The 26,591-nt window shown below is 42.5% G+C and overlaps 1 protein-coding gene across 3 annotated transcripts in view; it reads right to left on the reverse strand.

Annotated features, from left to right (window-relative positions):
- Positions 1-26,360, reverse strand: part of LOC121536680 (pre-mRNA-processing factor 40 homolog A-like) — a 36,936-nt gene extending 10,576 nt beyond the window's left edge. Inside the window, exons 1-18 of one of the 3 annotated variants that reach the window (XM_041844114.1) lie at positions 26,268-26,360; positions 24,736-24,813; positions 24,483-24,626; positions 20,388-20,471; positions 18,923-18,941; positions 18,803-18,825; positions 18,655-18,696; positions 17,035-17,145; positions 16,664-16,784; positions 10,348-10,372; positions 9,830-10,051; positions 9,136-9,241; positions 6,152-6,216; positions 5,881-6,045; positions 3,955-4,063; positions 3,445-3,595; positions 2,914-3,047; positions 2,343-2,457 (exon numbers count right to left, since the gene is read on the reverse strand). In XM_041844114.1, coding sequence (XP_041700048.1) covers positions 2,343-2,457; positions 2,914-3,047; positions 3,445-3,595; positions 3,955-4,063; positions 5,881-6,045; positions 6,152-6,216; positions 9,136-9,241; positions 9,830-10,051; positions 10,348-10,372; positions 16,664-16,784; positions 17,035-17,145; positions 18,655-18,696; positions 18,803-18,825; positions 18,923-18,941; positions 20,388-20,471; positions 24,483-24,626; positions 24,736-24,813; positions 26,268-26,270 — 1,717 coding nt within the window. In that variant the 5' untranslated portion in view covers positions 26,271-26,360. The remainder of the gene's footprint in view (positions 1-2,342; positions 2,458-2,913; positions 3,048-3,444; positions 3,596-3,954; positions 4,064-5,880; positions 6,046-6,151; positions 6,217-9,135; positions 9,242-9,829; positions 10,052-10,347; positions 10,373-16,663; positions 16,785-17,034; positions 17,146-18,654; positions 18,697-18,802; positions 18,826-18,922; positions 18,942-20,387; positions 20,472-24,482; positions 24,627-24,735; positions 24,814-26,267) is intronic. The other 2 variants (XM_041844113.1, XM_041844115.1) reach the window with 2 other exon arrangements.
- Positions 26,361-26,591: the final 231 nt, after the last annotated feature.

Below are 26,591 nucleotides of genomic sequence, written 5' to 3' on the forward strand. Positions count from 1 at the left end.
GATGAAAATATCCGTTAGAAATGTTGAAAGAGGGGAGATCTAATATGCAACAGCTATCATGGGTTGCTAATATGACTATGATTGTGCCTTTGGCTACTAGACAATTAAATAAAGTTTTTATAAAATAATTGCCTCCATGGATATGGTCTGATTTTGGCTAGGCTACTTTGAAGCAAGGTAAGACATGCCTCATAAAATGTAGTAAAATGTTCAGGTTTCAAACAATTAAGTACAGTAAAAGTATTTGATCCCCTGCTGATTTTGTACGTTTGCCCACTGACAAAGAAATGATCAGTCAATAATTTTAATGGTAGGTTTATTTGAACAGTGAGAGACAGAATAACAACAAAAAAATCCAGAAAAATGCATGTCAAAAATTTTATAAATTGATTTGCATTTTAAATGAAGGAAATAAGTATTTGACCCCCTCTCAATCAGAAAGATTTCTGGCTCCCAGGTGTCTTTTATACAGGTAACGAGCTGAGATTAGGAGCACACTCTTAAAGGGAGTGCTCCTAATCTCAGCTTGTTACCTGTATAAAAGACACCTGTCCACAGAAGCAATCAATCAGATTCCAAACTCTCCACCATGGCCAAGACCAAAGAGCTCTCCAAGGATGTCAGGGACAAGATTGTAGACCGACACAAGGCTGGAATGGGCTACAAGACCATCGCCAAGCAGCTTGGTGAGAAGGTGACAACAGTTGGTGCAATTATTCGCAAATGGAAGAAACACAAAAGAACTGTCAATCTCCCTCGGCCTGGGGCTCCATGCAAGATCTCACCTCGTGGAGTTGCAATGATCATGAGAACGGTGAGGAATCATCCCAGAACTACACGGGAGGATCTTGTCAATGATCTCAAGGCAGCTGGGACCATAGTCACCAAGAAAACAATTGGTAACACACTACACCGTGAAGGACTGAAATCCTGCAGCGCCCGCAAGGTCCCCCTGCGCAAGAAAGCACATATACAGGCCCATCTGAAGTTTGCCATTGAACATCTGAATGATTCAGAGGAGAACTGGGTGAAAGTGTTGTGGTCAGATGAGACCAAAATGGAGCTCTTTGCCATCAACTCAACTCGCCGTGTTTGGAGGAGGAGGAATGCTGCCTATGACCCCAAGAACATCATCCCCACCGTCAAACATGGAGGTGGAAACATTATGCTTTGGGGGTGTTTTTCTGCTAAGGGGACAGGACAACTTCACCGCATCAAAGGGACGATGGACGGGGTCATGTACCGTCAAATCTTGGGTGAGAACCTCCTTCCCTCAGCCAGGGCATTGAAAATGGGTCGTGGATGGGTATTCCAGCATGACAATGACCCAAAACACACGGCCAAGGCAACAAAGGAGTGGCTCAAGAAGAAGCACATTAAGGTCCTGGAGTGGCCTAGCCAGTCTCCAGACCTTAATCCCATAGAAAATCTGTGGAGGGAGCTGATGGTTCGAGTTGCCAAACGTCAGGCTCGAAACCTTAATGACTTGGAGAAGATCTGCAAAGAGGAGTGGGACAAAATCCCTCCTGAGATGTGTGGAAACCTGGTGGCCAACTGCAAGAAACGTCTGACCTCTGTGATTGCCAACAAGGGTTTTGCCACCAAGTACTAAGTCATGTTTTGCAGAGGGGTCAAATACTTATTTCCCTCATTAAAATGAAAATCAATTTATAAATTTTTGTACATGCATTTTTCTGGATTTTTTTGTTGTTATTCTGTCTCTCACTGTTCAAATAAACCTACCATTAAAATTATAGACTGATCATGTCTTTGTCAGTGGGCAAACGTACAAAATCAGCAGGGGATCAAATACTTTTTTCCCCTCACTGTATGTTTTCAGAACACATCCTGCCTCCAGCTCATTGCAAAGTGGTGTGTGACGTGCTGATGAACCCTGCCTTCTGTTGCCTATGCATTTGCTGTTTGAGATTCTGTAGCAGCAGCTCTCGTACTGTCTGACAGATTTTCCACTCAATGGCTCTGTATCTGTATGCTGTACGTGTGTGATAAATAAGATACATAAGGAATATACTGTACACATGCGGCAATTTAACTGCACAAAATTATGCAAATGTCCGATAAGCATGACCAGTCAAATGTATTTCCATCGACTGCTATTTCCATCAATGAATAGGCTAAAAAGCATTATTTGGCAATGGGATTTTTTCTTCTCCTGGACAATTGGCCGGCTGCAATTTTATTTATTGGCTTTTGTACCTTTTATTTATTTATTTATTTTCATTTAAATAAAAATTAATATCGGCCTAAAGCCGGCTATTAGCGGCTAACGGAAACCCTGGTGTGAGCGAGCGTGCGCGCGCATGCAGCGGGCGTCCTCATACCTGGCTGGCCCAGCATGTTGGCGAAGCGGATGTCGGAGCTGACGGTGGGGTACATCTCCATCCAGGCAGACATGGAGTGGAGCTGACCGTTGTCATGGAGCTCGTCCAGGAATTTCTGGGGTGAAAAAACACAAGGCTCAGCAAACCAACTGAAATGACTGGGCTGCGTCCCAAATGGCACCCTATTCCCTATAAAGGAAATAGGGCGCCATTTGGGACGCAACCTGAATAAATGACATCCCTGAGAGGGATCAACACACGCAAACATTCCCTCCTATTTTCCTGTACTTTTCCAGTACAGTATTACAGTCAAACGCCTGACAAACTATTTGGCCTTTTTCTTCAGTCTGTGTTAGTCATAGAAATCCTATAACTCACTTTGATCCGTTTTAAGAATGAACCAAGACGGTCCAAATGATCCATACCATGTTGCTAGGCTACCAATATCCATTCTAATGTTCTATATGTAATTCTATGGTGTTAGCATTGTTTGTATCATAATCCTCTACCGTGTACACTGTTCCCAAAAACGCTCCATGGTGGGGTACGGTAGGAGGCCCGTCTTTCTCACCTGGAAGGACTCTCTGTTCTTGCGCTGTCTCCTCCTCTCCCTCAGCAGTGTCTTCTGCTTCTCATCCTCCTCCTCCTTCTCCAGCGCTCGGATGTGCTCCTCGAAACAGATCAGAGCGTCCTCTTTGTCCATGTCTGAAGTAAGCAAGGAGTGAAAAGAAAGGAGAGAAACAGAGAGAGGGGAGAACGTCAACAGAGCACTCACACAACAGTCACTCTTTTACACAGCACCTGACTGGACAGGGCAGTCATTCACCGACTTCAGTTACTCAGCCTGTTCAGTCGTTCACGTATTCAAATTCACAGACAGACAACCTTTTTTTTTTTTATGACGCACAAGTAACAGCTCTGCTGCTCTAGTTAAATAAATGCAGAGCGCTGAGTAAGGTTGTGTCCCAAATGGCACCCTATTCCTTATATAGTGCACTACTTTTGACCAGAGCCATATAGGACTCTGGTCAAAAGTAGTGCACTATGTAGGGAATTGGGTGCCATTTGGGATGCAGCCAGTATGAATGAGTGAGCAGCATACTCTGGAGCTCCTCGTCCTCTGCGAAGGTGGGGTTGTCCAACAGGTACTGCTGGGCCTCGGACCAGGTGGTGCGGTACGTCACATTGGCCATGTTGTCCAGGATGTTCTTCAGAGCCTCCCAGTTCCTCTTCCTCAGCTGCTTGGCTTGCTCCTGTACCACACATACGACAAAGATGGAACAGACTAGAGTGAAGATGAGGTCAACACATTCAGATAATGTCCTTAGTAATCAGCGTTGGGCTCAATTCCATTTAAATTCAGGAAGTACACTGAAATTCCGATTCCATTTTCCTGAATTGAAATGGAATTGATCCCAACCCTGATAGTAATACTCTGTTCTTCAGACAGCCAGGGATCAAATACATTATTTTCCTCACACTAGATTTCTTTTGTAAATAGAAAAGTTTAATTTGAAATAGGATTAAACATTGGCAAGTGAATGTAGATAGGATAATGGAAGAGAATAAAGTGGTAGTTGTGAAAAGGCAGCCTAACAGTAATAAAACTGACCTTCTCCTTCTTGGCTAGGTAGAACAGGACGTCTTCATAGATCTCCAGTCTGTCCCTCTCTGGGACGGTGCTCCACACATCTAGCTCCGCAAACATCTGCTCTGCTTTCCTGGTTCACACACAGATACAACCACAGTCATGAAAAAAAAAGTAATGCATGACAAATAGGGTTGCGAAATTCCGGTAACTTTCCCAAAATTCCCAGGTTTTCAGAAATCCAATTTGGAAGATTCCCAAAATCAGGAGGGAATAAGTTGGAAATCCAGACTCCAAATGCAATGACACTTTGCTCCCCACGGGGGCAGCATTACACAAGCTAAAACCATTACTATTGCTGCTCGCCCAGCTCAAAGCACTGCAGCTATTGTTTGAGATGATCACAATTGTCCAAGACATAAAATTAGCCTACAATTCTTCATGAGAAGAAACGTGCATTCCAAATACCTCAAGACGCGGGGAAACCATATCTAGTTAATTATCTCCATGCTACCAGTGAGGCCAGTGGAGTAGTAGTAGTTCTAGGATGAGTGGGTTCTAAAAACATGAAAAGGAATGTGACACAGTCAGAAGACCCTGATGTCACCCCCCAGCTGTTCGTCCTAGTTGCCTCGACAACACCAGCCAGTGGCCTCCAAACTGGCTGGTTGTCAAGGTCGATCACTTCCCCTGGAGCCATGTCAGTGACTATCACACCCAGAAAGACAGACAGGACAGGGGTAGGGGGAGAGAGAGCGAGTACAGGGAGAGAGAGAGAGAGCCTGCATGGTAATTTGGTGGATTCACATGCAGGGGAAGTCAAAATGCTAAAATCTATCTGATAAAGCAATGTTTTGTTTTAGGGATGGATGGGGTTTATTCTGTCTGTGTACTACCAGTGTTTACTCATCTATTAGAGTTTGTCAGGCAGCAGGTAGCCTAGCAGTTAGAGCGTTGGGCCAGTAACCGAAAGGTCGCTGGTTCGAATACCCGAGCCAGTGAGGTGAAAAGAATCTGTTGATGTGCCCTTGAGCAAGGCACTTAACCCTAATTTGCTCCAGGGGCACCATACCACTATGGCTGATCATGTAAAACAACACATTTCACTGCACCTATCCGGTGTGACAATAAAAAAATACATTATTCTGCTAATAATAAGTCTGGTTTGGCTAGATATGGGCCATGGACCGACCACAACTACACCACAGAAAGGTCAGTGTCGATGATTAAGTGGGGGCATATTATTGGTGCTCTGGCCATATAATTAAGCAATAAGGCCCAAGGGGGTGTGGTATATGGCCAATATACCACGGCTAAGTGCTGTTCTTCGCACGACGCAACGCGGAGTGCCTGGATACAGCCCTTAGCCTTGGTATATTGGCCATATACCACAAACCACCGAGGTGCCTAATTGCTATTATAAACTGGTTACCAACGTAATTAAAAGAGTAACAAAAAAAAGTTGGTCATACCCGTGGTTTGCGGTCTGATATACCACAACTTTCAGCCAATCAGCATTCAGGGCTTGAACCACTCAGTTTATAATAGTTAGTAACTCACTTGGTTCACATCTGTATGGTTTCATTGATTATCCCAATATCGTCACATATTGGCAACTCCAGGAAGCACATATTAATGACAGAAACGTAGAAGTACAAAGACTGAGGCTTGCATCCCAAATGGCACCCTATGCTTATATGTCACCCTATTCTTATGGGCCCTTGTCAAAAGTAGTGCACTATCAAATTTTATTTGTCACATTCGCCGAATACAACAGGTGTAGACCTTTCAGTGAAAAGCTTACTTACGACCCCTTAACCAACAATGCAGTTTAAGGAAAATAAGTGTTAGGTGAAAAATAGATAAGTAAAAATAAAACATGTAGGGCATGATGTATGGAATAGGGTGCCATTTGGGACGCAACAAGACTTTACCAAGAAAGATACTTACTTGTATCTGGTGGTAGATGTCATTTTCTCGTGACTTTCCAAAAATCGCTGATACGTTTCCTTGGACTCCTTGTACTTGATCCTAGCCTCCTCTTTCTCCTCTTTCTCCGTCTGCACCTTGTAAGCATTGAAGGCCTGCTTTTTCTCACTTAGTTTCGGCAGAGCACTTCAATGAGAAATAGGGACAAACATCAAACAGCTGGTTAGAGAAGTTGTTTAATATTCATGGATCACATTAGCATAATCCGAAAAACAAGGAAGTGGGTGGGTACCTGTAGCGTGGGTCATTGATGATCATTTTCATGGCTTGTTCCCAAGACGCATTGGATGAAACGCCCTGAAATGTAAAAAGAGGATATCGAGCATTAAGATTTGATTCCTATATAAAGTACTCTAGTCAACACAAATCAACCCAGCTGTATAATCTGCATCACAGCTCATATATAGCAAAGCTGTGTATGAGTGCAGCTCACATTTCCATCAACAGTAAACAATCCATTATGCAGGGTGTAGCCTATGTATTGAATCTATGCACCCGTGTATAGGAACATGTATGCATGTGTAGCCTATCTGAAAGATAAAAGAAGGAGCGGTGATGAGATTCTCTGGCTTGTTCCAGGCAAGGCGATACATAAAGAGTTTAAGACGGGTGAATGTTTCCATCCATTATGAACGGATGATTTCTGGGCATGTATATTGCATTCGGAAAGTATTCAGACCCCTTTAATTTTTCCACATTTTCTTAAGTTACAGCCTTATTCTAAAATCGATTAAATAGTTTTTTTCCCCCCTCATCAATCTACACACAATACCCCATAATGACAAAGCAAAAACAGTTTTGTTTTTTTATAATAAAAAATACATCGAAAATAGGATATATATATCACATTTACATAAGTATTCAGAACCTTTACTCAGTACTTTGTTTAAGAACCTTTGGCAGTGATTACAGCGGAGTCTTCTTGGGTATGCCGCTACAAGCTTGGCACACCTGTATTTGGGGAGTTTTCCCATTCTTCTCTGCAGATCCTCTCAAGCTCTGTCAGGTTGGATGGGGAGTGTTGCTGCACTGCTATTTTCAGGTTTCTCCAGAGATGTTCGATTGGGTTCGGGCTCTGGCTGGGACACTCAAGGACATTTAGAGACTTGTCCCGAAGCCACTCCTGCGTTGTCTTGGTTGTGTGCTTAGGGTCGTTGTCCTGTTGGAAGGTGAACCTTCGTCCCAGTCTGAGGTCCTGAGCGCTCTGGAGCAGGTTTCATCAAGGATCTCTCTGTACTTTGCTCCGTTCATCTTTTCTCGATCCTGACTAGTCTCCCAGTCCCTGCCACTGAAAAACATCTCCACAGCATGATGCTGCCACCACCATGCCTCACCGTAGGGATGGTGCCAGGTTTCCTCCAGATGTGATGCTTAGCATTCAGGCCAAAGAGTTCAATCTTGGCTTCATCAGACCAGAGAATGTTGTTTTGCATGGTCTGAGTCTTTTTGGTGCCTTTTGGCAAACTCCATGCGGGCTGTCGTGTCTTTTACTGAGGAGTGGCTTCCTTCTGGCCACTCTACCATAAAGGCCTGATTGGTGGAGTGCTGCAGAGATGGTTGTCCTTCTGGAAGGTTCTCCCATCTCCACAGAGGAACTCTGGAGCTCTGTCTGAGTAACCATTGGGTTCTTGGTCAACTCCCTGCCCAAGGCCCTTCTCCCCCGATTGCTCAGTTTGGCTGGGCGGCCAGCTCTAGGAAGAGTCTTGGTGGTTCCAAACTTCATCCATTTAAGAATGACGGAGGCCTCTGTGTTTTTGGGGACCTTCAATGCTGCATACATTGTTTGGTACCCTTTCCCAGATCTATGTCTCAACACAATTCTTTCTCTGAGCTCTATGGACAATTCCTTCGACCTCATGGCTTGGTTTTTTCTCTGACATGCACTGTCAACTGTGGGACCTTATATAGACAGCTTTCCAAATCATGTCCAATCAATTGAATTTACCACAGATGGACTCCAATTCAAGTTGTAGAAACATCTCAAGGGCGGCAGGTAGCTTAGTGGTTAAGAGCGTTGTGCCAGTAACCAAAAGGTCGCTGGTTCTAATCCCCGAGCCGACTAGGTGAAAATCTGTCGATGTGTCCTTGAGCAAGGCACTTAACCCTAATTGCTCCTGTAAGTCGCTCTGGATAAGAGCGTCTGCTAAATGACTAAAATGTAAATGATCAATGGAAACAGGATGCACCTGAGCTCAATTTCGAGTGTCATAGCAAAGGGTCTGAATACTTATGTAAATAAAGTATTTCTGTTTTTTATTTGTAATACATTTGCAAACATTTCTAAAAACCTGTTTTTGCTTTGTCATTATGGGGTGTGTAAATTCATGAGGATTTTTATTTATTTAATCAATTTTAGAATAAGGATGTAACGTAACAAAATGTGGAAAAAGAGAAGGGGTCTGAATACTTTTCGAATGCACTTTATTTGCCTCGTCATAGGTTGCACCCCAAATGGCACACTATTCCCCATTTACATTTTACATTTTAGTCATTTAGCAGATGCTCTTATCCAGAGCGACTTACTATTTAGTGCACTATTAGGCTATGGGCCCTGGTCAAAAGTAGTGCACTATACAGGAAATAGGCTGTTATTTCAAACGCAACCAGAGTTATTCTAACCCAGTGGAGCATGCCACTCTCCACTGTCCTAATCCGGTCGCATGCTTTCATCCAATAACGCTAATCATAAAGACAGAGCCATTAAGAACTCGCAGGGAAATGGCAAGGAGCAATTTCAGAGGAGAGCATTATGTGCCAAATTAAAAAAGACCTAAATATAGCCGCGCTGAGCCACCTTGGTCAAAAACAACACATCCTTCGCCACACCAGCAACAGGAGGAGCAGTGAGGCTTAGCAATCATGCTAAGACCTGAGAGTGCTCACGCTGGGCGAGATGGATTAATTAGTCCAAGAGGGCCATATGGGTAAACAATCTTTAGGTCGGAGGACACTCCAGCTTTATTACAGTCCAGTCATAACAGCGCTTCGAGCACCTTATTTACAAACCCAGTGAAAGTGGTTCTGAGACAGAAGTGTGTGGGTGTGGGCTTCACGGACACAGTTGATGAGTGTGCTTTGCCTTTATGAGCGCATTGTATTGATGTAATGTTCAGATTGGAATTTCCAACGATCATTGGGATGATACATGCTGGAGATTCATGCAGGAGCCCTGACTGAGCAGCCGGAGAGTAATGAAATCCCATCTGGAATTCTCACCTTCTCCTTCAGGAGCTCTTTGAAGGCCTGCTTGGCCTCTTCTTTCGTGTTCCACTTGTATGTTTTCTTCACTAGCTCTGGCCTCTCCTCTTTTGAGGCGTCATTACTAGAGGAAAGAAAGAGGGAAAGGAAGAGAAAGACATGTACATTTACATTTTACGTCATTTAGCTGACGCTCTTATCCAGAGCGACTTACAGTTAGTGCATACATTATTATTTTCATACTGGCCCCCCGTGGGAAACGAACCCACAACCCTGGCGTTGCAAACGCCATGCTCTATCAACTGAGCTACCTCCCTGCCTGCCATTCCCTCCCCTACCCTGGACGACGCTGGGCCAATTGTGCGCCGCCCCATTGGTCTCCCGGTTGCGGCCGGCTACAGCAGAGCCTGGATTCGAACCAGGATCTCTAGTGGCACAGCTAGCACTGCGATGCAGTGCCTTAGACCACTGCGCCACTCGGGAGACCATGACCTAAGATAAAACAGCACCAAGGTTTTTGGTAGTCTGATTGTGTCCTTTTTAAATATATATTTTTTGTGGGTATTTTGAAGTTTTATTGGCAGATATAGATTAAAATATGAGATGGGGAAAATAGGTGAAAGTGTCAGTGCTTTCTTGCTATTCCTGGTGAGTTCATTGTAAGTCTGTCTCTAAACTCTCTGGGGGTAAAGGGGCTGTCAGTGGTACCAACCTGGCTGAGACCTCCACGCCGGCCACGTCCTCTGTGGAGTTGACAGGCGAGTCAGTGTTGACCTCAGCTACATGCATGGGCACCAGGGACATCTGTTCCACTGAGACGGTTGTAGCTGGCATCATGGCCGGCATTTCCATCATCATGGTTGCCATTGCAACAGCGCTGTCGAGCTGAAGGGTGGGGGTGATGACAGTGCCAGGAGCGCCTACCTCCGACATCCTGTAATCAGTTCAGTTATTATTGATGGTGGACCTTCATACAGCATCATCCACCATTATGTTGTTAGACATAACAGGAGAGTGCCTCTCCAATGTCAAAATAATTAGGTCATTCCATTCACATATATCTACAAATAAAATATTAAAGGATATGTATTTTTGATCATTTGATGAAGTTAATGTGTTCCGTCATCTACAAAGATATTTTATAATTTACAAAGTAATTGGCTGTGATACAAAGTAAAAGGCTTTGGCAATAAAGTTTGTTGAGTAGTGGTAATAATAAGCAGCTCTTACCCATTCTCCTCAGCTTTTATCATGGCTAAAAGAGAGGAGAGATACACATGTTAACAATGCCTACGCAGGATACTTTTAGGAACACATTTCATTTCTAGGAATGAATGGCATTAAGATGAGTTTGTGCAAAGGGCTGGATGATGGACTGATCTATCATTACCAATAGCTGTTTATGTCCATTGACGACAACCGTGCCATTTACACTGGTCTAAAAGGATGAGTAAATGCATCCCCTGGCCTGGGCCCGTATCCACAAAGCGTCTTAGGAGTAGGAAATTGTTGCTGAGAAGAGACATTTTACTCCTACTGTTATGGGTAAAAATTAAAGCTATGCATGAAGCATCTTTAGTCATAAGTGTCACACCTAGTTGACAGATATGTAGGACACCACATGAACTGTCCTAACCAGTTACCGCAGGCGTCTTGATAATAGAAAATTGCAGCGAGTCAGTGGTTCCTGCCCCACATGCAATTGCTTTGGAGTTGTTAAAACGTTTTGATATTACTATATGATCAATCCATAAATAATCTAGACCAACAATGCATTCGGAAAGTATTCCGACCCCTTGACCTTTTCCACATTTTGTTATGTTACAGATTTATTTTCAAATGGATTAAATAGTTTTTCCCCCCCTCATCTACACACAATACCCCAAAAAGACAAAGCAAAAACAGGTTTCGGAATTTTTGCAAATTTATAATAAGAAAAAAACGTAAATATCACATTTACATGAGTATTCAGACCCTTTACTCAGTACTTTGTTGACGCACCCTTGGCAGCGATTACAGCCTTGAGTCTTCTTGGGTATGACGCTACAAGCTTGGCACACCTGTATTTGGGGAGTTTCTCCCATTCTTCTCTGCAGATCCTCTCAAGCTCTGTCAGGTTGGATGGGGAGCTTCGCTGCACAGCTATTTTCCGGTCTCTCCTAGGGCTGTTGCGGTGACCGTATTACCGCCACACCGGTGGTCACGAGTCATGAAGGCAGTCAAATTCCACGTGACCGTTTAGGCCCTCCTGTAGCTCAGTTGGTAGAGCATGGCGCTTGCAACGCAAAGGTTGTGGGTTCGAAAAATGTATGCACTCACTAATTGTAAGTCGCTCTGGATAAGAGCGTCTGCTAAATGTCAATTGGAATTGGATGTAGTCACGGTAATTAGGCTTCTCCAAGCTCTGATGCTGCTGATGGTCATTAGTAGCCTACCAAACTTGCTAATAACTGCCTGGTACACAGCACTCCATTGTCCCTCTAATCACTCTGACATCAATGCAAATGTATTCGAAAATCTAATCAAACACTTCATGAGAGCCCATGAGCTCTTGTTGCGCAACATTTCAATAGGCTATGCAATTGCGCGAGAAAACAGTGTGATGGCCTCTATTAAAAATAGGAGGATCCCATCAGCTTTCTATAGGCTAGGTCTACTATATTTATTTCTCAACTTTCATAATATTAAGCACATTGCTTATATTTACAACAGGAGTATAGCCTACCTAGCTGGCATGAAAATAAACCATGGGGAAAAGCGTCCTCCATTCGCTATTTAAGAGCATAGATGACATGTATTTTTTCCCCCTGCCCCTGTTTCGATACAGGTGCATGACAATGGTCCATTCCAAATCAAAACAAATTTCACACATATTATTTAGTATATGTAAAGACAACATTAAATCAAGAATAGTCTGATGGGTGACAATATTGTGAATTATATATCACTTGTGAATGATGCCCAGCATAAGAAACAACTCCTTTTATAATAAAAGCATTACATGCATAATTGCATTTGCAGTCACTTTTGATAATGGTGTTTTGCGCTACTGGAACATCCGCGCTTATAGCCAACTACTATATGCGCATTGCTGTGCTTATAATGTGAATAAATAGCCGAATAGTTTATCAACATTTTAAGCTAAACGTTCTGATCTGTTGCGTCAGCCACATTGCGTAAAACTGTTTTTTTGATGCTAGTGGTTGTATTAATTTGGGATCTATCGCATCCCACAACTGTCCCAGACTATGTTTGGAATATTTATTTCTCGCACAGAATAGAATAGGTCGACCTTTGTACTATGGGGGATAGTAGATTGACATAGGCTAGTGCTTTTGCTGTTCGTTAGGCCTACTCATCTTGTTGGCTGACGAAAAGAAAATGTGGACATTTCTTCCAATATCTTCAATTTGCACCTCGGAATTGGATAAGAATATGCGCAGTTGCGTCCCCGATATGTTGGTCTTCACTTGTAGCCTGTGAGAAAGACCCGATCACGTGATGTAGTGCGCAGCACTCAGGGAGAAGGGCACAACGGCATGGATTTTTTTAGGGTGCATTATGGCCACACAAAGGGGATGCCGCAGTGAAATTCTAGGCATTATCAAGTGCTTGTCAAATAGTGAATAAGTGACTGATGTAGTGTGTACAGCCTGCGCAAAAAACAAAGCAGAGCTCATGCCTTTCAAGCGATTTTTTTCAAATCATTATTAGTCGCATCATGCAGCCTTATAATGTATTAAAAATCTAAACATATAGCCCAACATTTGTAGAACAACTAAAGTTACATTAATAACTATAAATTAAGCATATAGGAATAACTATTTATTTGTTAACCGCTCAACACAGAACAGCCGCATGTGCGCACTCCCTCAAATCGTTTGATATCCTCTCTACACTGCTCAAAAAAATAAAGGGAACACTTAAACAACACAATGTAGCTCCAAGTCAATCACACTTCTGTGAAATCAAACTGTCCACTTAGGAAGCAACACTGATTGACAATGAATTTTACATGCTGTTGTGCAAATGGAATAGACAACAGGTGGAAATTATAGGCAATTAGCAAGACATCCCCAATAAAGGACTGGTTTTGCAGGTGGTGACCACAGACCACTTCTCAAATCCTATGCTTTGGTCACTTTTGAATGCTGCCGGTGCTTTCACTCTAGTGGTAGCATGAGACGGAGTCTACAACCCACACAAGTGGCTCAGGTAGTGTAGCTCATCCAGGATGGCACATCAATGCGAGCTGTGGCAAGAAGGTTTGCTGTGTCTGTCAGCGTAGTGTCCAGAGCATGGAAGCGCTACTAGGAGACAGGCCAGTACATCAGGAGACGTGGAGGAGGCCGTAGGAGGGCAACAACCCAGCAGCAGGACTGCTACCTCCGCCTTTGTGCAAGGAGGAGCAGGTGGAGCACTGCCAGAGCCCTGCAAAATGACCTCCAGCAGGCCACAAATGTGCATGTGTCTGCTCAAACGGTCAGAAACAGACTCCATGAGGGTGGTATGAGGGCCCGACGTCCACAGGTGGGGGTTGTGCTTACAGCCCAACACCGTGCAGGACGTTTGGCATTTGCCAGAGAACACCAAGATTGGCAAATTCGCCACTGGCGCCCTGTGCTCTTCACAGATGAAAGCAGGTTCACACTGAGCACGTGACAGAGTCTGGAGACGCCCGTGGAGAACGTTCTGCTGCCTGCAACATCCTCCAGCATGACCGGTTTGGCGGTGGGTCAGTCATGGTGTGGGGTGGCATTTCTTTGGGGGGCCGCACAGCCCTCCATGTGCTCGCCAGAGGTAGCCTGACTGCCATTAGGTACCGAGATGAGATCCTCAGACCCCTTGTGAGACCATATGCTGGTGCGGTTGGCTCTGGGTTCCTCCTAATGCAAGACAATGCTAGACCTCATGTGGCTGGAGTGTGTCAGCAGTTCCTGCAAGAGGAAGGCATTGATGCTATGGACTGGCCCGCCCGTTCCCCAGACTAGAATCCAATTGAGCACATCTGGGACATCATGTCTCGCTCCATCCACCAACGCCACGTTGCACAACACACTGTCCAGGAGTTGGCAGATGCTTTAGTCCAGGTCTGGGAGGAGATCCCTCAGGAGACCATCCGCCACCTCATCAGGAGCATGCCCAGGCGTTGTAGGGAGGTCATACAGGCACGTGGAGGCCACACACACTACTGAGCCTCATTTTGACTTGTTTTAAGGACATTACATCAAAGTTGGATCAGCCTGTAGTGTGGTTTTCCACTAATTTTGAGGGTGACTCCATATCCAGACCTCCATGGGTTGATACATTTGATTTCCATTGATAATTTTTGTGTGATTTTGTGATTTTGTTACATTCAACTATGTAAAGAAAAGTATTTAATAAGATTATTTCAATCATTCAGATCTATGATGTGTTATTTTAGTGTTCCCTTTATTTTTTTAAGCAGTGTATTTTATTCAGGTTTGTTCAATTGTATTCTTCATGCTATAAAATAATGCCACGGAATTCTAAGCAAATCTTGTCTGCTAAATGAACTAGTGTAGCCCACAGCCATTTGGCATAGCCAGATCAGGACAACTCAGAGTATGCTATTCTGTTCTTCTGAAATAGACTACATTTTCATGCTTCTTTAGACCTGTCTAAAATAAATAAATGGATTTATTGTGATGGTGTAGGCTATATTACATGATTTATTAGACTTAAATGTATATGTTCCAAAGGCCGGCATAAGTGGCTTGTAGGCTGTGTGGAAGCCTGGAGATGCTAAATGTGTTTATGTTAATTAACGGTCAATTACCATGAGACCGACAGTTATTTGCTTGACAATCACCGGCTGACTAAATTTCGTAACCGCAACAGCACAAGAGACTCTCTCCAGAGATGTTCGATCGGGTTCAAGTCCGGGCTCTGGCTGGGACACTCAAGGACATTCAGAGACCTGTCCCGAAGCCACTCCTGCATTGTCTTGGCTGTGTGCTTAGGGTCGTTTCCCTGTTGGAAGGTGAACCTTCGCCCCAGTCTGAGTTCCTGAGCGCTCTGGAGCAGGTTTTCATCAAGGATCTCTGTACTTTGCTCCGTTCATCTTTCAATCAATCCTGACTAGTCTCCCAGTCCCTGCCACTGAAAAACATCCGCACAGCATGATGCTTCCAGCATGCTTCTCCGGACGTGACGCTTGGCATTCAGGCCAAAGAGTTCAATCTTGGTTTCATCAGACCAGAGAATCTTGTTTCTCATGGTCAGAGTCCTTCAGGTGCCTTTTGGCAAACTCCAAGCGGGCTGTCATGTGCCTTTTACTGAGGAGTGGCTTCCATCTGGCCACTCTACCATAAAGGCCTGAATGGCGGAGTGCTGCAGGGATGACTGTCCTTCTGGAAGGTTCTCCCATCTCCACAGAGGGACTCTGGAGGTCCTTCAGAGTGACCATCGGGTTCTTGGTCACCTCCCTGACCAAGGCCCTTCTCCCACGATTGCTCAGATTGGCCGGGCGGCCAGCTCTAGGAAGAGTCTTGGTGGTTTCAAACGTCTTCCATTTAATAATTATGGAGGCCACTGTGTTCTTGGGGACCTTCAATGCCGCAGACATTTTTTTGTACCCTTCCCCAGATCTGTGCCTCGACACAATCCTGTCTCGGAGCTCTACAGATAATTCCTTCGACCTCATGGCTTGGTTTTTGCTCTGACATGCACTGCCAACCTTATCTAGACAGGTGTGTGCCTTTCCAAATCATGTCCAATCAATTGAATTTAGTTGTAGAAAAATCTCAAGGATGATCAATGGAAACAGGATGCACCTGAGCTCAATTTTGAGTCTCATAGCGAAGGGTCCGAATACGTATGTAAATGAGGTATTTGTTTTTTTATTGGTAATACATTTGCAAAAATTTATAAAAATCTGTTTTCGCTTTGTCATTATGTGGTATTGATGAGGGAAAACATTTATTTAATCAATTTTAGAATAAGGCTGTAGCATAATAAAAAATGTGGAAAAAGTCTAAGGGTCTCAATACTTTCCAAATGTACTGTAGATGCGACAGTATCTCTTGCGCTTTTGACAATGATTTCACAAGGCCTATTTCACATGTTATGCCTAATACTTATAACCAGTAGGCTAATAAATAAATCAGTTTTAATGTAATTGAATTACCTACATCATGTTATTTCAAGTGATCCATTTGTACAGTCACATTCACCGTGGTTGTCAAGTGTGCTATAGAGTTTACAGCTGGCGATGCCTCATCATGATTGGTTCCCCATCATTAGCAACAATGTCAATGAGCGTTCTCACTATCTTTCCTTTGCGGTACCTCAAAATGTTGTGATACCAGCTGAGACATTTTTATGAGTTGATTTTACACCTGGCTCAGAGTTTGTCTGAGCAGTGTCTTAACATCATCCTAAAAACTAGACTGAGCTGGGAGTTGTTGTTGTTGTTGTTTTAAAACAGGTTTTAACAGGATTCCTTCCTTTTCTGAGATGCTTTGTGGATACAGGCCCAGTTCGTCCCAGGAGATTAGAAAAGGATCATTAATGCCCGGCTCACCTTCCAGATCTTCAAGCTCTTTGGGTTTGGTCCACCGGGACTCCTTAGTCTGGGAGTTGTAGTAGTACGCCTTCCCATTGTCTGATTTATACTCCTTCCATGGGCATTTAGACAGCATTTGCTGCAAAACACAAAGCGAAAATAGTGCGTATAGACACGCGACACAATACAGTGGGGACAAATTGTGTAAATTGTGGCTGCAGCTAGAGCCTGGGAATGGCCTCTACTGTTAATGAGGAAACAGTGTGGGAAGGATAATGGCTGTGTCCCAAAAGGCACCCTATATTCCCTATATAGCGCACTACTTTTGACCAGAGCTCTATGGCAATAGGGTGTCATTTGAGACGCAACCATAATGTGTGTGGCCTTACTTCTGCAGGAGATTTCAGGTCGTCAGGCTTTTCCCAGGAAGACTGCTTAGTCTCTGTGTTGTAGTAGTAGGTCTTCCCATCCAGAGACTTATGTTCTGTCCACACAGACTTCTGAGGATGACAACAGGTGGCGCTGTGATAAAAATGCTACATTTCTTAAGTCATTTCTTATCATTATTATATTTCAAAGCCTTTTACTTAAATTAAAGATTCACCCATTTTGAGTGTTGTATAGTTTTTTTGTGCATATCTGAGCGATGTTCTATCGATTCACTGGGTCATTTCATGTTTTCATGTCTATCTGAGCTATTCGTATGATGCAAAACTTGTCATAACGGCTGTATTTCTGCCTGCTTTTACGGCAATAGCTCAGATATCCAGTAAACACGTACTCATTCAAGAGTTTCTTAATTTTTACTATTTTCTACATTGTAGAAAAATAGTGAAGACATTGAAAACTATGAAATAACACATATGGACTTTTAACAAGGCACACCTGTTAATTGAAATGCATTCCAGATGGCTACCTCATAAAGCTGGTAGAGAGAATGCCAAGAGTGTAGTAACCAAAACCGTGTTAAACAAATTAAAATATATTTTATATTTGAGATTCTTCAAAGTAGCTACCCTTTGCCTTGATGACAGCTTTGCACACTCTTTGCATTCTCTCAACCAGCTTCATGAGGTAGTCATCTGGAATGCATTTCAATTAACAGGTGTGCCTTCTTAAAAGTTAATTTGTGGAATTTCTTTCCTTCTTAATGCTTTGAGCCAATCAGTTGTGTTGTGACAAGGTATGGGTGGTATACAGAAGATAGCCCTATTTGGTAAAAGACCAAGTCCATATTATGGCAAGAACAGCTCAAACAAGCAAAGAGAAACGACAGTCCATCATTACTTTAAGACATGAAGGTCAGTCGCAAAAACCATCAAGCGCTATGATGAAACGGTATCTCATGAGGAGAGCCTCAGGAAAGGAAGACCCAGAGTTACCTCTGCTGCAGATGATAAGTTCATTAGAGTTACCAGCCTCAGAAATTGCAGCCCAAATAAATGCTATTTGACCAAGAAGGAGAGGGATGGAGTGCTGCATCAGATGACCTGGCCTCCACAATCACCCAACCTCAACCCAATTAAGATGGTTTGGAATGAGTTGGACCGCAGAGTGAAGGAAAAGCAGCCAACAAGTGCTCAGCACTGTGGGAACTCCTTCAAAACTGTTGGAAAAACATTCCAGGTGAAGCTGGTTGAGAGAATGCCAAGAGTGTGCAAAGCTGTCATCAAGGCAAAGGGTGGCTACTTTGAAGAATTTGTTTAACACTTTTTTGATTCCATGTGTTATTTCATAGTTTTGATGTCTTCACTACTATTCTACAATGTAGAAAATATTATAAAATAAAGAAAAACCCTTGAATGAGTAGGTGTGTCCGAACTTTTGACTGGTACTGTACATGAAAACATGAAATGACCCTTGGAATCGACAGAACATCACTCAGAGCCGCACAAAAACAACATAGCACTCAAAATGGGTGAATCTTTCCTTTAAGGCTACATCTTCGGACAGAAAACAATGGTTCATTTGTGGTTAGGAAGAGTAAAGGCGTCCACATGTTTACTAACATTCTTTGGTTGGTCATCCTGTGGCGAGCCATTTGTGGTACCCTGTTGAACAGCAGATATATTATAGTAGGGTTGGTAATTTAGTGCTAGAATCATTACATGAAATTACATTATATTAACTTATCCACAGAAAACAGGTTGTACTTACAACTGTTCCAGGCACAGCGGTGACTATAAAAAACAATGCAATAATTAAAATTCATGAAAATCCTTCAGATGACTAATTTTTATTTTCAAGATTTCAAGAATATATTGTTTCAAGCCTTACCAGCTGTGTCCACTCCAGGCTGTGAAAGAGATATCTTAATTATTCAAATTTGCTTCATTAAAGGAAAACTGCACTTCCTGATGGTGTGTGGTGTGTGTGTGTGTGTGTGTGTGTGCAGGTGGGAAGAGTTAATCAAATGATTTAGCTAATTAGCTTCAGCCGGATGGTGTGTGATCATGGCAAAGATGGTTTGACTTTGAATAGGCTATCTCTGGGGCTAGTTAGGGGCCGTCAATAAATCACACAATGTAAATGAGACAGTATTTTCATGTTGCACACCTTTTAGTTCTCATTAAAGGCGTATATGCATTTCTACAATTTAGAGTTGGTTTGAGGTTAAGTAATTTAAATTTGGAGCTATTTAAATTAACATATTGTCCCATGTACATTGTGTAATTTACCAATGGTGCCCTAACTAGCCCCATAGGGATATCCAAAGTCAACCCAAATTTACCACAGGCATTAAGATCGAGTCGCGTGCAACTGCATTCCGAATGGATGATTACTTGTGTGCTGCCAGCTGTTGGTAGAATTGAAACAAACCCAACCTTAATTTACGTTGTGATGCAGTCACGACAACAAGTCTCACAAAACTCAATTTTGGACGAGACTGACTTTATGACCAAAATGATCCTATTTACACTTTGTAGTCAATTCTGACAGTAGAATAAATGTTTGACTCATTGATGCCACATTGGCTTTTAGGGGCAGTTGCTCTTTAACACAACATTATACCCTTCAGCTTCTAACGTGAAGAAAAAAATCTTTGGAGTCTTGATGCATCCGAGTTGAAAGGTGAAACATTTATTTGGCAGCTCTAGGTGCATCGAGTTAAACAGCTTGCTGCTGTTGAAATCAAAACACATCAGACTGAAATGTAGCGAACACTTCCATAACTCACTCAACCATCTACTGGAGGGGGAAAACGGAAGTGTAAGGATACACGCTCCATTAAACAAGCTATTTTTCTTTTACTATTCTCCAATTTAAGATTGAAAAGATCTTGTCACTTTGAATGTCTACTGAGATACAAAAGGTTTTTGTTTGAGATAGCATTGATCCAAAGCAAACAAACAGATATACTCTTCCTAACACAACACCAAATAATAATTTGATAATAGATTATTGTGGAAGGAATACAAGAGGAAGAAACAACCAATGTGGTATCGTCTTATACAAAGAAATAAAGTGTACCTGTACATTATAAGAGGAAAATAAGTTGCCTAATTATTATTTTTTAATGAGGAGTGTTTAATTAATATGGAGAAGGGATGTACATGTTCAGGTTGTGTGATGCATATTTTAATCCCTCTATATTGGTAGCCTATGTCTATATTGGTAAGTGTTCCTACACTTTGCCGTGTTAGTTATGCTAATGTTGTCAGTAGTGACAGCTTGCAGGCTCTATTTTGTGAAGTGTGAAGCAGAACAGTGAGGCGGGGAGGAGGCAGGCGAGTGAGGTTACCGGTCCTGTTGGCTGCATCGTCGCAGCTGGCATGCGAGGTGGCATCATCATCCCGGGCATCATTGGTGGCATCATGCCTGGCATCTAATAAAAGAGTATCATGAAATATTCATCTGACCCGTTAATTTCCCTCCCGCCTGGTGCACTGGGTGCACGCTGGGTATTAATACACAGTGAGAGACGCCGTGGCGGGGTGACAGCGACTGACTGAGTCTTTTACAGAGCGAATGGAGCCACAGCTTGTGCTCTGTGAAGCAGTGACGCTCCAATCTGCAGCTCCTCGCCACCTCCTGAGCCCCATTTCTCAGGCAGGCAGCTGGATCAGACACATCCCGGATCACATTCTTTTCATTTGGATAACGGAATCACATATGGTGGCTTCAAGTAGTACAACCAAAGTGATTGAAATATGTGCACCCACTCCAGCGTTAATTTTGGCATTCTTTCTTAGATTTAGTCTAGTCTTAGTCATTTTTACTAAAAGCCTTAAGCACATTTTTTTCATTTGAATCATGATTGTCTAGTTATTGTCAAAATGACAAAAAAACGGAGGGCCATTTTAGTGAACTAAATGCCCCTTCATTTTAGTCACAACACATTTGTATTGCCTCATTAACCTATAGTAAACATAAATCACTGACTTCCATGTGCACAAACATACATAGCCTTGTCCTACCAACATATTTTTCTGCATAAGATCCTATTTTCTTCCCAACAGCAGAAATATGTCAAACATATATACAGTGAGGGAAAAAAGTATTTGATCCCCTGCTGATTTTGTACGTTTGCACACTGACAAAGTAATGATCAGTCTATAATTTTAAATGGTAGGTTTATTTGAACAGTGAGAGACAGAATAACAACAACAAAATCCAGAAAAACGCATATCAAAAATGTTATAAATTGATTTGCATTTTAATGAGGGAAATAAGTATTTGACCCCTCTGCAAAACATGACTTAGTACTTGGTGGCAAAACCCTTGTTGGCAATCACAGAGGTCAGACTTTCTTGTAGTTGGCCACCAGATTTGCACACATCTCAGGAGCGATTTTGTCCCACTCCTCTTTGCAGATCTTCTCCAAGTCATTAAGGTTTCGAGCCTGACGTTTGGCAACTCGAACCTTCAGCTCCCTCCACAGATTTTCTATGGGATTAAGGTCTGGCGACTGGCAAGGCCACTCCAGGACCTTAATATGCTTCTTCTTGAGCCACTCCTTTGTTGCCTTGGCCGTGTGTTTTGGGTCATTGTCATGCTGGAATACCCATCCACGACCCATTTTCAATGCCCTGGCTGAGGGAAGGAGGTTCTCACCCAAATTTGACGGTACATGGCCCCGTCCATCGTCCCTTTGATGCAGTGAAGTTGTCCTGTCCCCTTAGCAGAAAACCCCCCCCAAAGTATAATGTTTCCACCTCCATGTTTGACGGTGGGGATGGTGTTCTTGGGGTCATAGGCAGCATTCCTCCTCCTCCAAACACGGCGAGTTGAGTTGATGCCAAAGAGCTCCATTTTGGTCTCATCTGACAACAACACTTTCACCCAGTTCTCCTCTGAATCATTCAGTTCATTGGCAAACTTCAGACGGGCCTGTATATGTGCTTTCTTGAGCAGGGGGACCTTGCGGGCGCTGCAGGATTTCAGTCCTTCACGGCGTAGTGTGTTACCAATTGTTTTCTTGGTGACTATGGTCCCAGCTGCCTTGAGATCATTGACAAGATCCTCCCGTGTAGTTCTGGGCTGATTCCTCACCGTTCTCATGATCATTGCAACTCCACGAGGTGAGATCTTGCATGGAGCCCCAGGCCGAGGGTGATTGACAGTTCTTTGTGTTTCTTCCATTTGCGAATAATCGCACCAACTGTTGTCACCTTCTCACCAAGCTGCTTGGCGATGGTCTTGTAGCCCATTCCAGCCTTGTGTAGGTCTACAATTCTGTCCCTGACATCATTGGAGAGCTCTTTGGTCTTGGCCATGGTGGAGAGTTTGGAATCTGATTGATTGATTGCTTCTGTGGACAGCTGTCTTTTATACAGGTAACAAACTGAGATTAGGAGCACTCCCTTTAAGAGTGTGCTCCTAATCTCAGCTCGTTACCTGTATAAAAGACACCTGGGAGCCAGAAATCTTTCTGATTGAGAGGGGGTCAAATACGTATTTCCCTCATTAAAATGCAAATCAATTTATAACATTTCTGACATGCATTTTTCTGGATTTTTTTGTTGTTATTCTGTCTCTCACTGTTCAAATAAACCTACCATTAAAATTATAGACTGATCATTTCTTTGTCAGTGGGCAAACGTACAAAATCAGCAGGGGATCAAATACTTTTTTCCCTCACTGTAAGAATGATCTGGCCATGTAAATTCCTAATTTAGCTTGCATACACTGCCTTCAGAAAGTATTCACACCCCTTGACATTTTCCACATTTTGTTGTGTTACAGCCTTAAATTTAGATTGCGCCACTGATCTACATACACACAATAGCCCAGTGGAATCATTTTTTTGAAATGTTTACAAATTAATTAAAAAATGTAAAGCTGAAATATCTTGAGTCAATAAGTATTCAACCCATTTGTTATGGCAAGCCTAAATAAGTTCAGCAGTAATAATAATAATAAAGTTGCATGGACTCACTGTGTGCAATAATAGTGGTTAACATGATTTTTGAATGATTATCCCATCTCTGTACCCCACACATACAATTATCTATGTAAGGTCCCTCAGTCGAGTAGTGAATTTCAAGCAAAGATTAAACCACAAAGACCAGGGAGGTTTTCCAATGCCTTACAAAGAAGGGCACCTATTGGTAGATGGGTACAAAAAAAAAGCAGACACTAAACATCCCTTTGAGCATGGTGAAGTTATTAATTACGCTTTGGATGGTGTATCAATACACCCAGTCACTACAAAGATACAGGCGTCCTTCCTAACTCAGTAGCTGGAGAGGAAGGAAACCACTCAGGGATTTCACCATTAGACAAATTGTGATTTTAAATGTTACAGGATGGATCAACAACATTGTAGTTACTTCACATTACTAACCTAAATGACAGAGTGAAAATAAGTACGTAAAGAATAAAAATATTCCAAAACATGCATCCTGTTTGCAATAAGGCACTAACCTAACACTGGAATTAATTTTTTGTCCTGAATACAAAGCATTATGTTTGGGGCAAATCCAACAACACTGAGTAACACTCTTCATATTTTAAAGCATGGTGGTGGCTGCATCATGTTATGGATATGCTTGTCATCGGCAAGGACCAAGGAGTTTTTTGGGGGATACAAAGAAATGGAATAGAGCTGAGCACAGGCAAAATCCTAGAGGAAAACCTGGTTCAGTCTGTTTTCCAACAGACACTGGGAGACAAATTCACCTTTCAGCAGGACAATAACCTAAAACACAAGACCTAATATACACTGGAGTTGCTTTCCCAGATGACATTGAATGTTCTTGAGTGGCAGAGTTACAGTTTTGACTTAAATCGGCTTGAAAATCTATGACAAGACTTCAAAATGGCTATCTAGCAGTGATCAACAACCAACTTCACAGAGCTTGAAGACTTTAAAAAAGAATAATGGGCTAATATTATTCAATCCAGGTGTGCAAAGCTCTTAGAGACTTACCCAAAAAGACTCACAGCTGTAATCGCTGCCAAAGGTGATTCTAATATGTATTGACTCAGTAGGTTAAATACCAATCTAATCAAGATATTTTAGTGTTTTGTGTCATTTTTCTTCCACTTTGACATGAGTATTTTGTGTAGATTAAATCCATTTTAATCCTAATTTGTACCAACAAAATGTGGAAAAAGTAAAGGGGTGTGAATACTTTCTGAAAGTACTGTAACTGGAAAGTCAACCAAAGCTAGAATCTGGTCCCACTCCAACATTGTATTATCTAAGTCGCAGGCAAAATTCAATAGGCCTACATTGAATGAAAATCAAACCATTACACGAGGCTACATACTGGTGAGTTGGGTTGTTGAGAGCTAAACTGGAAAATTCCAACAAATAAAAAAGTATTGATCTGTAAGTCTAGCCTATGTTCTGGGACTACAAGTGGACATCTAAGCTTGATAGTAGGCCTACCTGTCCCATCGGTGGCCCTCCCATTGGTGGCATCATGCCAGGTGGCATCATTCCAGGTGGCATGGGAGCCATGTTGGGAGGCCTCTGTCCCATGGGTGGCATTCCCATTGGTGGGTAATGAGGCAGCATTCCTGGTGGTCCCATCTAGACAGGAGAAAATTGAAAGACAAGCTGTGAGATTCAACACACTCAATGTAACTCCATTTTGAGATGCCATTGGGAACATAGAGAAGATTTTCCAACACCAACTTACAAAAGGCGGTGGCATTCCTGAGGGTGGGACCCCAGCAAAAGAAGGTGCTTGGCTCTGGCCATTATTACCATCTGAAGACTGGACATGAACAAGAGGCCCAATACAGTTACTGCTATAACCTTTATTATAAGGCTCATATCTGTCCTGTACTGCTATGTACTGTAATATTTAACTGAGGCGTACTGATGTAGGCTACATAAAGAAATTCTGATACAAGTACTGACAATGTACATTATGCAAATAACTAGCTACATAACACATGCTGCTAGTATGTGCCATAACATCTAGCTACATATGAAAGCCAAAATTGTAAAATGTTGAATGTCAGTGAACTCTGTTCTTGCTATTCTTTCTATTGAATAATTTATTGTGGTCTGGGTAAGGAGCTCGCCTATTTATTACATATTGGGCTAGGTAAGGAGCTAGCTAGCCCTGGACAGAACAAAGTTAGCCTACTACTAACTAGTTAGCCTACTAGACCACTCCACTCTGCAGCAGCTAAATTACAGCAAAGATTGATAACTAACTTTCATCTGTAGTTACAGTAGGAGTTCTGTCCATTGCTAGGTATAGCTAAAAATAAAATAAAATAAATGTATGCACTCACTAACTGTAAATCGCTCTGGATAAGACCGTCTGCTAAATGACTAAAATGTAAATGTAACTAGGGGCGGCAGGTAGCTTAGTGGGTAAGAGCGTTGTGCCAGTAACCGAAAGGTCGCTGGTTCTAATCCCCGAGCAGACTAGGTGAAAAATCTGTCGATGTGCCCTTGAGCTAGGCACTTAACCCTAATTGCTCCTGTAAGTCGCTCTGGATAAGAGCGTCTGCTAAATGACTAAAATGTAAATGTAAGCTGACGCGTCTGCTTGCCGTTATTTCACTGTCGATATGAATGCCTGAATCTACCTACTAGATAGATAGCCATGTAGCTAGCTTAGCTATTTAGCCAACAGCATGTTAGCTTATTACCGCCAAAGCTTTCAAACATAGCTAGCTAGCTAAACTATTCAACGCATTGTGTCAACACCAACATGTTACGTTTTATTAGTCGTATGTACGGGATACACAATGCTTACTTGCATCTTGTAGCTCGTTGCTAGCTAGTTTCGCTGGCTATTAGTTAGCTAAATTAGCTGACAAAGTAAATGGCTACTACTACACATGATTTGTTAACACCACACACGTCTAACTCGTCCACATATAACATTATTAGCTCGCTAGCCACTTGCCTCGTTTAACTTTTGCTAGCTTATGAAAAAGGTTTCCTTACAACAGCACGCTAACTTTGGCGGAATAGCTGCTAGTTAGCTGGCTAACTGTTGGTTTAGCTAGCTAGCTACTAGCTTAGTTACCTAGCTAGCCGGCTAACAACAGTTGCAGTCAGAAACACACCAAACTAATTAAATACAGATAGCTATGTGGGTTATACCCTTTCATACAACAATTGTTTATGATAAAAACTTCGTACAGTAGGCGATTTAAATTAGTAGTAATTCAAAATATGGCAATATTATCAATAAACTATACTCACCATGTTGACTTCACGGTGAGCATCCAGTGGGCACGCTACAATAACGTGCAATCTGATTGGTTAGTTTGCCTCTGAATGAAAGGGCAAAGGTGAACCAAAGTTTCTGAATACCGTCTGCGCACAGATTGCGCAAAAAGCTGTAACGTAATTCAAATTTTCATGTCGTGCCTATTAAACGTGTTCGACCATGATCACCTCTTTATTAAAATAATTTTAAAAAATACATATAAGCCCATCATAAAATCATTATAATTTAGTTTTCTCAATTATGTGGACAAAACAGACAGTAGCCTAAATGGAAGGTGGGGAACCGTCTATGCTGCA

The sequence above is a fragment of the Coregonus clupeaformis genome, chromosome 23, assembly GCF_020615455.1.
Source record: "Coregonus clupeaformis isolate EN_2021a chromosome 23, ASM2061545v1, whole genome shotgun sequence".
Lineage (NCBI taxonomy): Eukaryota > Metazoa > Chordata > Actinopteri > Salmoniformes > Salmonidae > Coregonus > Coregonus clupeaformis.